This window comes from Coregonus lavaretus (assembly GCF_964263955.1).
Source record: "Coregonus lavaretus genome assembly, chromosome: 3".
In the NCBI taxonomy this organism is placed as follows: Eukaryota; Metazoa; Chordata; class Actinopteri; order Salmoniformes; family Salmonidae; genus Coregonus; species Coregonus lavaretus.
The window spans coordinates 61,824,034-61,839,002 of record NC_139990.1 but is presented as its reverse complement, the minus strand read 5'-3'; the positions used below and the strand labels follow the sequence as shown (position 1 = coordinate 61,839,002).

Below are 14,969 nucleotides of genomic sequence, written 5' to 3'. Positions count from 1 at the left end.
CTTTACCATGACTGTCAGAGACAAAACAGTGGAGGTGGAGTCACAATGAAGTGCTCAACTTTCTAACAAGTAAACACTCAGGTATTGAAGGGTGTTACGTTGAAACCAGAGGGACAACGCTCATCTTTGGATGAACAAAAAGTGGGTCAAAGCAGCTGTAAGAGACTGTCAGTGATAGGTGATTATGTTAAAGGTCCAATGCAGACATTTTTTATTTCAATATCAAATATATTCTGGGTAGTAATTTACCGTGATAGTTTCCAGTTAAAATGGTCAAAAATAAACTTAAATAGCTTCTTAGCAAACAGCAATTTCTCAAGCAACAATTTTGCTAGGACTGTCTGGGAGTGGTCTTAGTGGGAAGGGAAAAACTGAAAACTAGCTGTTATTGGCAGAGAAGTTTTGAACTCTTTCTTTTTGGTCTAACTAATCTACCACCTGGTGATGTCACCAGGCAAGCCAAAACTCCATCCCACCAAAACATGCTGAAAATTCAGGCGGTCTTTTCAAATGTCACTTAAACTAAAATGGCATTATCATTTTCACAATTTCACAGTATTATTCCAACCTCATAGTGTGGAAATATACTGTACTGGGCCTTTAAGAAAATGGCCCCAGTCCTATCTCCAGTCCCCCTAATGTCCCCCACCCTGAAAGGACTGAACAGTGGCAATGACCCCTGGTCAGTCAGCTCCACTTGGGGGTCTGTGTGTGATGATGCATGTCTCTACCATGAGGCCAGTGTGTGTGTGTGTTTGAGGGGGTAATCTAGGTGGCCATGGGCCGCTCTCTCTCCCCCCTCCCCCTTCCCAAGCCTCGGTTGTGAGAGGTTATTGTGTTGGCCTGGGAATGCATGGCCCCCACCTCTACATGCCAGCGTTATCGTAACCCCCCACCCATCCCTCTTAAACCAACCCTGACAAAGAGACCTTCACCCTCCACCCCCAACCTCAACCCAACTGCATAATGAGTCTTTCACTTTTATGACAGGTTTCTAACTTTCATTTTCCAACTTAATGTGCATGTGCTACCATCTCCATGTACAAATAGCCCATATCTCAGACACATCTACAGTAGGAATAGAAAAACATATTTGAGAGAAAATACAACAAATTGAACATATCATTTGACCAAATAAATTATTTTTCATGTATTTCATGTAAAGATCTGAAACTGCCTCACTGTGCCTTTAGGAGCTGCAGATTTCACCACAAGAGGGCAGTGTGTCTCTATGTTAAGAATAATCATGTCCATATTTCTCATCCCTTTAATCACTGTTGTTGTACCTTCTCTCATACAGTGCTATGTCCTGATAAAGCATGGGCCATGGCTCATTAACGGTGTCCATATATAGAGATGGAGTTACAGCCATTGATACATTGGACAAAGAAAGTGACAAAACCAATTGCAATGCCTTGAGAAAAAGTTATTTTTATTAAAAGTCATATACAAAAGGAATATCTGACGTTAGGTTGCTATAAAACGTAGATATGTACATTATATATACATAATAACATGGGGACAAGGACCTTGAGTCCTGAATACAGTAAGTAGGGACGTTGGGGTGCGAGGACTGAAGCCTTACTGTGTTTGTGAGTTCTTGAGTCCAAGTGTATCTTGATCAAATTCAGTGAATGGCTGCAACCACGTTTATCCATTGTATCTGTAGTTTTTGGTTAATATATGCAAACATAGCAACTGCAGTTAAATCATATGGGGAAAAAATGTAAGGGTGCAGGTGATAATTGGACCAAACACCAGCGTACAAAAGGCACCCCCAGTAATTTGGATGCATAGTGGGGACATTTGAAATGTGAAGACATTTTACATTTAGCAGACGCTCTTATCCAGAGCGACTTACAGTTAGTGAGTGCATACATTATTTTATTTTTTCATACTGGCCCCCCGTGGGAATCAAACCCACAACCCTGGCGTTGCAAACGCCATGCTCTACCAACTGAGCTACATCCCTGCCGGCCATTCCCTCCGCTACCCTGGACGTCGCTGGGCCAATTGTGCGCCGCCCCATGGGTCTCCCGGTCGCGGCCGGCTATGACAGAGCTTGGATTCGAACCAGGATCTCTAGTGGCACAGCTAGCACTGCGCCACTCGGGAGATAACACCCAGAAGGGATTTTATCAGTGTGTTTGTTAGTGTGGTGTTCCTGGTTCTCACTTTGTCCCCACTGTGCATCACAGTAACTCTACAGCCATGGAAAATATGGGATATTTGTTTATACAGCTATACATAGGAGCTATCAAGAACAAAATCATAAAGTGAAGACATTTTGGAGAGCTAGTTTTTGGGAGTTTCTGTCTACCTACTGCAACAAAAATAGAACAATTTCAATCAGATCATTTGTAAAATAATTGTTGGCAATGGAGTTTCTGTGATTGTACTGTTTGACTTTTCTTTGACTACTCACAACTATTCCTCCCCAGCCAACACCTCCCTGTATTTGTGGAGACATTTCATTTCCTGGCTCCTTTAGCACAACACATTCATCAGACGTTGTCATGACACTGTGGGGTCATCCTATCCTCTTGTTTCCAAGACAATAGAGACAGGAAGTGTCAGAAATGATTGGCATCACACAACACCATCTCTGAACCAACATAGAGCTAGAAATAGAAGAAAGGAACACCACCCAGCATGTCCTGATAAGACACAGAAACACAGTGCACCACAAGGGCTGGGTTCATTATATCTATATTGGAGTATAAAAATATTTCCTATCTGAAACCCATAATTATATTCTATAATACACATCACTGATGCCAAGTGAAGGTTTCTCACCAGGCATATCAACAATGCTTTTACCGTTCTAAGCATTTTAAGGTTTGTAGTTATTTTCTGGCAAATGGATTCTGCAATCAAGACTGAGAATCATCCACTAGTGCAATTAGACCGTGATTGAAAGGGAAAGTATTTGACAATAGTCTAGAGGCTCTATAATCTCTTGCATATGAGTTACTCATAATTTATACATATCAAGGAACAAGCAACACGATGTGGTATTGACTGCTTTCTTCATCTAATAAATGTTCCTTTAGTTATATAAGGTACCTCCTAGATCATATCTACCTCCTGCTCAACTGAAGAAGGTGAACTCCCCCTGTGTAGGGCTAAAATGCTGTCCATATATATTCTCACAGGATAGAATGTTGTAAAGGAACAAATCAGAGCTTCTCCATTTGCCCGTTTCCTTCGCATGACTGTCTTGATCCAATAGGATGTCTGAAACAAAAACGTTATAATACAAAATAAAGGGGTACCGGTAAATTATAGATTTGACACATTGAGTTCAAAGTCCTTATAATGTAGAAGAACAACATTGTCCCTGTTGGTTCAACATAATTTCAGAGCTAAAATAAATACAGTTTCAACACTTCACCAAGAGAAATAAAACGGAATAAATAAATTAATCTCACTAAGACTTCTAACCCCTTTTCCACCACATAAAGCTTCAGCAAACCTGTCAACATGAATAAAAAAATTACAGGAGCCAATTTTCTGTGTGCTTTGTTTCCCTTACAACCAACCAGCATTGACACACCATACACAATCACTAGCAGGTACTAAGTCAGTCAGGGTTGTGGTTTATGAGGACCCTAAAATGGGTGTGGCAGGTGATCCTGACTACGGCTCCTCTGACTCTGGCTGTAACTCAAAGCGTCCCTGTATGTCAGCGCCAGCGCCGGTCGCTCGTACATTTCGCTTAGAGCCTCAAACTTGTCCCCCCAGTGGGACAGCCGGTCGTAGCTGAAGGCTGCTCCCTCCTCTTCCTCTTCTTTGTCGTGGGAGATAGCAGAACCCAGCGAGCTGAGGCTACCAACCGGGGACCCGGCGCCCTCGATGCTCCAGACGTGATAGCTGTCCGGCTGGAACGCCTGACTGTCGTTGTCGGCCTCCCAGATGATGCGCGCCACGTAGCTCTTGAAGTCCATGGGGCAGTGGCCCACGGAGCTAGAATGAGCATCATTACTATCATTAGTATAGCTTGCATTGCTAGCATGGTGGTGGTGGTGGTGGGGGATGTGGAGGTAGGGGGCCCCCGAGCTGCATGCTGAGCCAGCAGGGTGCACCTCCTCCTGGGAACCCTGGGAGGACTTGATGAGGGGGGCGGTGGTGCAGGATGAGGACTGGGACAGGCTGGAACACAGGGGCCTCTTCAGCTCAGTGATGTCATAGGCATTCTGGAAGGGTGAAATGGCATCAAATTAAAAACATAAGTATGAAAAATAAGTAAATTATTTCATCTAGTGGTCAATTTAGAAATTGATCTCAATGACTAGCGACGTAGGTAATTCCACTGTGCTGCAATGTCTGACCTGTGTGTGTGTGTGTGTGTGTGTGTGTACCTGGTCCTGCTCTCCTCCTCCCTCCTCGTTGTAGTTGAGGATGTTCTCTCTGATGTCCTCCCAGCTCTGGTGTTCTGCAGGGATGTGGTACACACCCCTCTTCTGGAACTTACTACGACTGCCCTTCTGGTTCCACACGGTCACAGCTACCAGCACAGCTACCGGGCACAGAGAAAGGCAACAGTTTAGTCATTATAGTGGATGGAACAGAATGAGAGATAACACTACTGTACTCTACAAGCATTTGAGTGTGGATGGGAAAGAGATTAAACAAAACTTTTTTGTGTATCCTTCACTTTCACCTCTTTTCTTCCGTTGGCCAGCCACTGTCCCTCAGGCAATCCTACACTCTCTTTCCCCCTCTCCCTGCACACCTCTCTCCATTTCCCCTCCTCACTCTCCCTGCAAGTCTAACCATCATATATCACAGATGTTTAGACATTCACCACTGTAGCTACTTCACTTTTTTCCTCATCTCACTTGACATTTCTAGTTTCAGCACTCAGATTGTTATGTTCGTCTTCCCTTTACACCCTCTCCTTCCCTGGCATGGGGCTATGATCTCTCTGCGTCGGGTATCAGGGCCGTCAGCGTTGACAGAGGGGCCCTCGGGGGCACTGCCAGTCTGACATCACACAGCCGTACCCGTCAGAGGCTCATACAGACCTCGCTAACCTGTCACGTGTCACTGTCACCGTCACTGAACGGCCCTCTAGTCTCTAGTCTATTTCCCCTGCTCTTCCTTCTACATCCATCTAACTACACATCTATCTATATCGTTTTATCAATGCTGCTAATGGACAGCATTATAATGGATACTCTATTGATCTCTTTAGGCACACTCAATGTTACGTAAAAACAGCTCACTATTTGAAGGTAAAAGGTCATGTGAAAAGAGGGTTTTAGTCGGCCATATTTACCGAAGAAGACGAGCAGACACATGCTGATGACCAGGATGGAGCCCGGGCTGAGGGCGGCCATGCGGTGGGCTTTCATCTGGCCCACCTCACACCGCTGACCTCTGAACCCCTCGGGGCAACGGCACTGCCAACTGTCGGGGGTCAGGGCGTGGCAGGTGCCCCTGTTACGACAGGCCGAGGGTCCACAGGGGGAGGGCACACAGCGGGGGTGGCCTGATGTCTCGTCTGTCACCGTCACCTGGCCACCTGGACACCTGAGAGAGGACGGAGAACAGGGTCGTTCTTTTAACTATGTCTGTGTGTCCTTAGCATGTGTAAGATTGTGTAGGTGTGAGAGAGGGTTTGTATGTGTTTAAATGTGTCTGTGTAGCCAGCCTCACCCACCTGCACTGGTGTTTCCTCCACAGGTCCACACAGTAGAGGGGGCTGCGGCAGGGCTTAGCACTGCATGCGTCTGAGTGACAGCCTGAGGTCACCCCCCTCCGCTCCAACACTGTGCTGAACTCTGTACTCTGACCATCCAGAGGGAGGGAGTGGCCGTTCAGCCTCACATCCCGCAGGCAGCCTGTGAGAGAGAGAGGGAGAGAGACTTAATGACTGACAAATACTAATAGGATAAAATTCTTATATATAATTGGAGATAATCAGAGATGATTGTTTTCTGTGATTGCTATTTCTAAAAAATGTATTTGCCTTGGTAAAGTAAAAAAATGGAAAGATTGAGTAAAAAATATGGAAAGAAATAATGACAGAAAGAAGATCAGTCACTCCTTGACATAGACCTGTGGCATTTTGACCCAGCCAAAGCAGATACACACACTGAGAGCTAGAGGGCAGACACACCCAGGGAGAGACAAGGAGAGAGGAGATCATTACAGTGGAGAGGACGGGAGGAGTAGAGACAGGATGAGTTGAAATGATGAGAAGAGAGGATGAAATGAGAGAGGAAAACAGGAGAATAGATTGAGACAAAGAGGAGACAGAGGGGAAAGAAGAGAGAACCAGTAAAGAAAACATGGAAAGGACAGAAGAGGAGACAGTCTTGCCCTGGAAGTCAGCATATTGTCCTGGGGTGGGTTCATTCCCCAGCAGCACACTGGAGGGGTGCACCACAATCTCCCGCCTGTTCCCCAGCCAGGCCCTGGCCTCCCGCGAGCCACCACCCTGCTCCAGACGCAGCGTGAAGAGGTTGTCATGACGATGCAAGCTGGCGAGGACCCACTGGCCCCCGTCGACCCGCTGGCTGGCCAGGCGGAGGGAATGGGCACCGTCGCCCAGGTTGGCACGCACCAACAGGTGGCCATCTATGATCTGAGAGAGTGGAGAGAAGACATTTTTTAAATGCTGCCACTTTTTACTTTCCAATTGATAAAATTGTATCTTGTGAGTGATGTTCCACCAGGGCACTGACCTCCAGGATGATGTACTCGTTGGCATCGCGGGACGTCATGGAGAGCAGGGTGCCAGAGGAGGAGCGTGTGCGGAGCAGGAGCTGGATGTGTGTACGACGGGGGCTACCTCCCCCCCTCAGCTGGTAGCGTAGCACACTGTCCCTGTCGAAGGACCACTCTGGTAGAGCTACAGAGGAGAGAGGGAATATGGTTAATACTCTCTCACACACACATTCACACACCAAAATATTGCTGTGAAGAAGAACCAGTCCACCAACAAAGTCACTTACCTTTGTCACACTTGTGCCCACTGTACCCGGGGTGGCAGTCACAGCTGAAGGAGCCCCACTCGCCCAGGCAGGTCCCGTGGACGCCACAGGAGGGTCCGCCCGCTGTCACACACACCCCGTCTGTCAAGCCACAGCCTGGGGAACTATCCAAGCTCTCCCCCGGAATTCCCAGGTCATACACCTACAGAGAGTGATGTAGGGTATACGATATAGGTTAAATATCAGCTTAGAGAAACATAAAAAGAGCCCTCAGAGTCAGTTATCAACATTTCTGTTACAAAGGGGCTTTATGTCAACAGTCTGAGCCCAAATGGATGCCGTTGCTGCCCTGCGATCCTCTCCTTTCACACCTCATGTCAAATAGGGCTTTATATGGTCAACTTTCTGAGCCAAAATGGCTACTACTGTTGCTGTATATAGTAAACTGTCTGATCCAAAATGGTTATCACTCATGCTGTCCTGTTGTGCTCCTCTCTCCTAATTATTAATGTCAAACAGGACTGTATATGGTCAACTGTCAGCCGTCTGAGCCAAAATGGCCACCACTCCAGTCTCATGTTCCCTCCCTTTCATATTTCCCAGCAGGGACGCAAAACCACACAAGCTAATCTGCTTTCAGGAATAGTTTATGGAGGAGATGTTCTTTTAATTTATTTCTTATTTGGACTTTGAAATAGTTTTTTTGGCTGTGCTCAAACGACCGTCTGTCCAACTCTCTCCCCCGGCACTCTCAGCCAGTGCCAACAGAAGACACACACAAAGAGATTGACTAAAACACACACACACACACACACACACACACACACACACACACACACACACACACACACATGTAGCAGGGAGAAGTCACAAAAGAGACTGAGAGAAGTTAACACTCTCCCAAAAGGAAGACACATACACCTCTTAAAACACTGTAGGAAAAACCCACTCACATAAGCAAATGAATATTGACAACCCCATAGACTAAACAGACTAAAAGAAAGCATCTCTTCTTCCCAGGTATATTAATATAGCTGCCAGTCTCCGTCTCCTCTGAGCCCTGTTCATAAACCTGTCACTATCAGTCTGATCGGATAGACAGCTCTGTCAATCTTTGATGGGGAGCATGAAAACACTGTGACAGTGAGGAAAAGAGGATAGAACTACTAGAGAAGTGGGAAATAAAAGATGGTGGAGGAAGAGGAAGAGGAGGAGGTGTGACTTTAATGCAGACGGAGAGAACGAAAGAACGAAAGAGAGGGAGAGAACGAAAGAACGAAAGAAAGAGAAAGGTACTAAGCAAGGGAGGGGGAAAGAGAGAGGTTAGGGTAGAGAGGTTACCTTGCTATCGACCACCAGGTTCCTGAGGCAGCCAGTGAAAGCTTTGTAGCGTCTGTGAGTGGAGGTCTCCTTCACCCCACCCAGCTGGAGAGGCTGGTTCACATTCAGGAACCTGGGAGATGGGGAGGAGAGGGAGAGAGATAAGTGTCAGTAACCAGGTTTCCATCCTTTTTATGCAAGCAAAGTACATGTCGGATCCAAAATGTCATGACAGGCCTGATGGAAATCTGGGATCTTTTTGTGTAGGTAAAATGAATTATGCGAGAAATGTCGATTAAAATGCTTCTATGCACAAATATTGATATAATAACCATTATATCGAAGTAAACTTGGAGTCACGCGATGACATGTTGTGTGGTCCTTCCACTACGAATCGTCGGGAAAGCATGCAGTTTATTAGGCTACAGATGAAATAAATTATGGCAAACTTCACAGGGTGGTGAAAGTGCAAGGTGATGAGGTTGATGCTCCTTTCCAATAAATATTGAGGGTCTTATTTTGGTGACATGATAATCGATGCTTGGCTGCCGTTTGACAAATCAAAATAATCTTGCTCTTTTGTCCATAATAATAATCTCATAATGTAGGCTATATGTGAGCTCTAGTCACAGCGCACAGATAGCGCATGTACCAATACCAGAGTGGGCACATTCGCTATATAACTCAACATTATTTTGTGAGAAAACCATCAGTAGAGTTGAAAATGCGATGGAAACCCATTTAACTTGTATTTTTTTATTCAGTACATGGGAATTTGACCGCAAAAGGTATTTTTATGTGCACTACGTCATCACGCACAGACTGTTATCTGCCACAGGTCAATTTGATGGAAACATCTCTGGTGGGAAAATGCACATTGTTTTTATGCGGATTTTAGAATATTCACATGAAAATCTGTCGCCAATTGGATGGAAACCTAGCTAGTGTTAGCTTGTGTATAACATGGGTGGTCAGTAGTGGTCTTCAGTGGTCTGTAGTAGTCTAGTAGTCTACAGTTGTCTGCTCTTACCTCTGGTTGCCAGGGGTCTCTCCAGAAGCCTTGCAGCCAGACTGATCTGTCTCCAGCACCTCCACCACTAGACCCTCCACCTCGTTCACCACTGCCCCCGAACACTGGTCTAGGATCAGCTGAACTGCCTGGATTAGACACATCATTTAGCACACACCGTCACATTCACAGTCAGGTCCTAGGTCAGTTCATAATGTAAGCATCCCCATGAGGATTCCCTCTTAGGCTATTCCCCAATCCCCAACCCTTCCCTCCTCCAACCCCTCTGGGAATATGTCTGGACCTTTCCATCACTGATGATGTCCAGGCGGTGCCATCGGCGGTCCATGACAGTGGATCTCGCTGGGAGCTGGAGCGTCAGTGTTCCCGATCCATGGCTGATGCTGAGGGTCGGAACGCCATTCCTCAATTCTGGAAGAGAGACAGGAAATAGGGATGTGGAGAGATAATCACTTTAGAAGCTTTAGATCACTTAACAGTGGAAATATGTTTCTGACTATCCATCAATCAATCTAGTAATTTTCACAAACACATTCTTGGAAACAAGCCAATCTAGCCACCAAGCGCTTGAAACTGGCTTACTCACCAATATACAGAGTTACATTGATGAGTAAACTGCCTTAATGTTGCATTCACAGTATGCATGTCAAAGTGTGTATGACTACATGGTGTGTGACCTGACCAACCTCTGTGTTCTACGCTGCTACTCTGTTGAGCAGCACCAGTGAAAAATGCTTCACTGCAATCAATTCAGCAGCCATGTTCGATTTGCTATCCCCAGAACGGGGAACTTGGAACGGGCTCGATAATTACATAAATTAATGTGACAGGACTACCAAACAGATTATGTAAGGCCTTTCTAAAGGCCAAACTGGACTCATCTTTTAAGGACATATAGGACCTCTGGGATGTGACATTAGGATTAGGTGGGACATAACTTGACATAAAAGACACATGGCTTATAGGGACCTGAATATGACGCAGGCTTATGAGGATATGAGTATGCCACCTCCACTAGAGGTTTGATCAAGAGCGCTGGTTGCCAGTCCATCACCATATTGCTTACCTATCCATTTCCAGACACATTGAAAGTAGGAAGTAGGAGTGAGTGGGATGGACTATGGTGTGGTTGTTTCTGTTCAGGGCCTACATGTAGGTTGGCTGTTCTTACCCAGAGCGATGTAGTCCTCCTGCTCTCCGGCCTGGGCGGGGCCTAGAGGGCCGTTGTAGAGCAGCAGCCCATTGGCTGACTCAGTTATGAACTCCATTGAGATGTGGCTCTGAAAGCAAGGCCTGATGGGAGGGAACCAGGCGTAACCCTGGCCGCGGAAGGTGTGCTTGGTCTGCTGGCACTCAGGCCCGTCAAACATGGGTGGACACTTGCACCTGAACGGCAGGGGAAAAACATTGTGAACGTGTTATTTCTAACAGCTGATGCTAACTAGTGAGAGCTCTTGGCTCCAATTGTCTTTGGCCGTCATACCTGTATCCCAGCTCGCTGTCCTGACAGGTGCCTCCGTTGAGGCAGGGGTTGTGGGGGTAGGAGGAGCAAGCCTGGTGCAGGCTCTCTCTGGCCCTGCAGCCACAGCGTGCCTCAGAGGAGGCGGAGACAGACACCAGGGAGGTGTTCCCAGAGCTGAGGGCGGTGGGGGTGAGGCTGAAGGTGACGTCACTGCTGCAGCCGCCCGACTGACTGCAGTCTGTGTAGGGACACTCGTCTACGCCCACCTGGGAGATAGACACACCCAGTGCTGCTTCCAACTGAGAGAGGAGGGGGGAGAGAAACTGCCTGTCAGTGAAATCAAAGTGGTTTGAAACAGTCTTCATATCATCTTCATATAAGTCTTTCTTGGTCTTAATTTAGAGCCAGGTGATGTCTCTGGCTGAATTCGTTCTGACTCAATCTGACTCCAATGACTTAAAAGCAACTCGCCAGTTCCATCCGATCTCAACAGGCAGCAGTAAAACTGTCAGCGACACACACCCAGTGTATAAACAACTGCTTCTGGGCAGCGCAACACTCAGTAAAAAACAGTTTAGGATTTATGGACTAGTGAATACTTTATAAAGACTCAGACATTCTCTCCTGTCCTCCCTCTTTTTCTCTCCATCCATCTCTCTCTCTCTCCCTTTCTGTTCCCCCAGCACAAGCTTGGGTCACCAGCTGCTATCTCATGCCTTAAATGGTTATGAAATATTTACACACACTCGAGTAGTGTGCCGCTGTGCGTGTGTGATTAAGTGTGTGTGAGAGTTTAAATGTGTGTGTGTGAGTGTTGAAATATGTATGTTGTTGAGCATGGTGTCAGTGTGTGTGTGTTTAAGTGTGTGTGAGATTTTAAATATGGGTTTCTTTTTCGTGGTGCATCACTGTGTGTGGGATAGTGTGAATGTTTGTAACGTTGTCTAGTGTGAAGCTTTATGCGTATTCAAAGTATTATATGAGAGACCTAGTGTGTATCCCATCTTCACCTTAGCTTTATGCACCATCACATTGCCGTGGAGTTTCTCGGCCTTGTAGTACGGCGAGCCGTGGGCGGCGAACCACACGTTGACCTCGCGCTCACCCTGGCGGTTGCCATTGGCGACAGAGAAGATGTGGACGTTGTCCCGGTCGGTCTGGAGAAGCTCAGAGAGGAGACGACCCAGGCGGGAGAAAGGACTCTCCTGACCCGGTGCACTGCTGAAGAACTGTTCCACTGTGATGTCTGCACAACAGGATGGTGGGATTGAATGGTTAGTATACTCAGTTCATCATATTGTAGTTCAACACGCTACAAAGTGGACTGCCCCTTGCAAAACACTCCCCTGCCCAATGTTCTACAGGTAATGATAGTACAGATCAGTCGGATGTTTGTAAATGCTCAGCTGGTGCCTGGGGGTGATATGAACCACGACCTTAGGGACCTATTAGATACAAGAGAGCCTGCCACACAGCACTCTGGCATGCATGTCATCACACGTGACACGGTTACCATGGAAACATTATGACAGCATTAGCTCCTCATGGGCTGTGGTCAGTGACCACGAAAAGAGTGAAAAGTGAGAATATTGGCTGATACACTAGGGTGCAAAACACTCACTGGACAGGCGCAAAGAGCCAGCATTCTGGACCGCCTCCTCGTCCAGCTCCATGACGACGACCTCTGCAGTGGAGGTCACATCGGGCCAGGTCTTGTCGGAGACACGCACCTCCAGGCTGTAGGAACCCACTGGCACAGGGACTCCCTCTCTGATAATCAACTGGCCTGAGTTGTGGTTCAGACTGAACATCCCGCTGAGAGAGGGAGGAGGGAGGAGGAGATGGAGGGAGAGAGAAATGGAAGAAGATCGTGAGGAAATGGGGGTAGTGGGAATAGAAGTAAAAGAGAGGGGGGGAGAACAGAGAGTAAGAGAGATCAGCAGTAGCCCCCCCAGTGTTCATCCATGCAGGACTATCCCTGGCCTCCCTCCGTGCTCACCATCTCACATTAAAACGCTGAACTGTCCAGGGAGACAGCCACATGCATTATAGATGGCTTCACTATCAGTATCAATGCAACCCCCTCTACCCTATCCCACTACCTCTCCTCCACTCTACCAACACCCGTCCCTCCTCCCTCCTAGCCCCCTGTGCACTCTATCAAAAACCTATTCCCCCTGAACCTGTTCCCACAGCCCCTTAGGTTCATTCTACCTCTCTCTCTCTACTCCCCATAGACACATTCTCACTACACTAACCCCACCAGCCCTACCTAAGGCCCATGTTAATGCTGCAGAACTTTCTATCCTATCCTGCTCCTAAAGTCTACTTCTCACGTCTCAAACTTCTCTTCCTCACATGTCCTTGTTCACTCTGCTACAGTGACTCTTCTCCTTCCCAGCTATCTACTCATATCTTCTGTCATGGGCCTCTCACTCCACCGGGTTACCACCTTAATTTTCTTCCACTCTGCTCACCACTCTCTCTACTCAGCCTAACTAGCTCCACCTGTCCCTGCTCTGCTCTGCTCTAATTACTCTGCCAGCTGCGCTGCATTACCCACTACCTCTCCCAGTATTTAAGGCCCTGTCTTTCAGCTCTCCGGTGTCAGATCGTCTGCAAAGCTCACACCCGGAACCTGTTTGCTCGCGCTTCTGGCTCACCCTGGTTTTGTGACCCCGGACCTGCCTGTTTTTTGGATACTCTTCTGCCTCAGGAGATCCAGACCTGCTTCTGCCATTACGACTCCTGACTACTCTTCAATCCCGGTAACTCTGACCAGCCTTCTGCCTTGCTACTACGTATTTTGGATTTCCCTTGAACTGTACTGCTGCCTGGTTTCATTCCGCCCTGTTGTGTCTGTGTCTCCCCCCCCCAGGACTTCTGGACCACCCACCACTGGCTTCATAGGACGCATCGCTGCCACTGGGGGGGGCACAGACCCAGCGCATTGGACGGGATCCCTGTTACCCCTGGAGCCTTCCTTCACTCCCTACTTCCCTTTTCCCTTAAGTTTAATAAACTTTCTGGTGTGACGCAATTGTGGTCCTCTGGTCGTCTGTCTGAACCGTGACAGTACGATCTGACCATTATGGACTCAGCGCACACTTTCCCCGACATGGAAACCGATGAGCATGAGCAGCAGTTCCAGCAGCAGCAACAACAACTCGCCATGATCATTCAACTCCTCACCAACCTTACCCCAGCCAGTCTGCCCACCAGCCCAGCCCCCGAGTTACCTGCCCCGGTCATTGCAGCCGCTGCTCCGGAACCCAAGATTGGAAACCCCGAGCGGTTCAACGGCGATTCAACCCAGGTCCGGCCATTCCTGACTAGCTGCCGACTTCAGTTCTCCTTGCAGCCAAGGACCTTCGCCACGGAGGGGGCTAAAGTTGGGTATGCCATCACTCACCTGACGGGCCGAGCTCGACTCTGGGGAACAGCAGAGTTCGAACGTCAAACCCCCGCATGTGCAACCTTCGACCTGTTTGCTGAGGAGATGCTGAAGGTGTTTGACCTGGATTCACCCACCGCAGAGGCGTCTCGTGAACTGTTCAGTATTCGACAAGGCAGACGTACAGTCGCAGACCATTCCATCGACTTCCGAACCCTGGCTAGACGAAGTTCTTGGAACACACCATCGTTGGTGGACGCGTTCTTCCATAGTTTGGCTGACTATATCAAGGACGAGTTGGTCTCCCATGAACTGCCTTCCACTCTTGATGAAGCCATCGCACTGACTGTCAGGATCGACAGAAGGATACAGACCCGTCGTCGTGAGAGGGGGCGCCAAGGTCCACCTACTACCGGCATTCGGAGAGATCCGACTGGGCTCCTGTCATCTACTGCCACTCACCCAGGTCAGCTTGATCAGTCTGAGCCTATGGAGATTGGGCGAGCCTCCCTCACTCCTGCAGAGCGCCAGCGCCGCTTCACCTCAAACCTCTGCCTCTATTGTGGAGGTGATGGACATCGTGTGGTAACCTGCCCTTTAAAGGGCCGAAGCTCACCGGGCATAGGGGGAGTCCGGTTGAGTTCAATGACCATCCAGTCCTCCGACCGCAAACCCCTGCTGCAAGTTCACCTCCGCCTCTCTGACTCAACTCACACCCTGGCTGCTCTGGTGGATTCTGGCGCCGAAGCCAACATAATGGACATCAAGCTGGCACGCCAACTGGGACTGGAGAACCTCCGTTTGACACCTCCTATTCCTGCC

The 14,969-nt window shown here is 48.0% G+C and overlaps 2 protein-coding genes across 2 annotated transcripts in view; both read right to left on the bottom strand.

Annotated features, from left to right (window-relative positions):
* The window catches only part of LOC311126543 (NADH dehydrogenase (ubiquinone) complex I, assembly factor 6-like), a 308,710-nt gene that overhangs the window by 69,294 nt on the left and 224,447 nt on the right, over positions 1-14,969 (bottom strand). The window lies entirely within an intron of this gene.
* Positions 3,612-14,969, bottom strand: part of LOC311108336 (putative neural-cadherin 2) — a gene marked incomplete at both ends in the record, with an annotated part of 56,107 nt that continues 44,749 nt past the window's right edge. Inside the window, 14 exons of the mRNA XM_084150963.1 lie at positions 3,612-4,196; positions 4,362-4,519; positions 5,282-5,535; positions 5,666-5,846; positions 6,328-6,592; positions 6,693-6,859; positions 6,963-7,143; positions 8,283-8,394; positions 9,292-9,419; positions 9,575-9,702; positions 10,463-10,677; positions 10,775-11,052; positions 11,764-11,999; positions 12,375-12,568. Of these exons, the coding sequence (XP_084007089.1) occupies positions 3,612-4,196; positions 4,362-4,519; positions 5,282-5,535; positions 5,666-5,846; positions 6,328-6,592; positions 6,693-6,859; positions 6,963-7,143; positions 8,283-8,394; positions 9,292-9,419; positions 9,575-9,702; positions 10,463-10,677; positions 10,775-11,052; positions 11,764-11,999; positions 12,375-12,568 (3,082 nt within the window). The remainder of the gene's footprint in view (positions 4,197-4,361; positions 4,520-5,281; positions 5,536-5,665; positions 5,847-6,327; positions 6,593-6,692; positions 6,860-6,962; positions 7,144-8,282; positions 8,395-9,291; positions 9,420-9,574; positions 9,703-10,462; positions 10,678-10,774; positions 11,053-11,763; positions 12,000-12,374; positions 12,569-14,969) is intronic.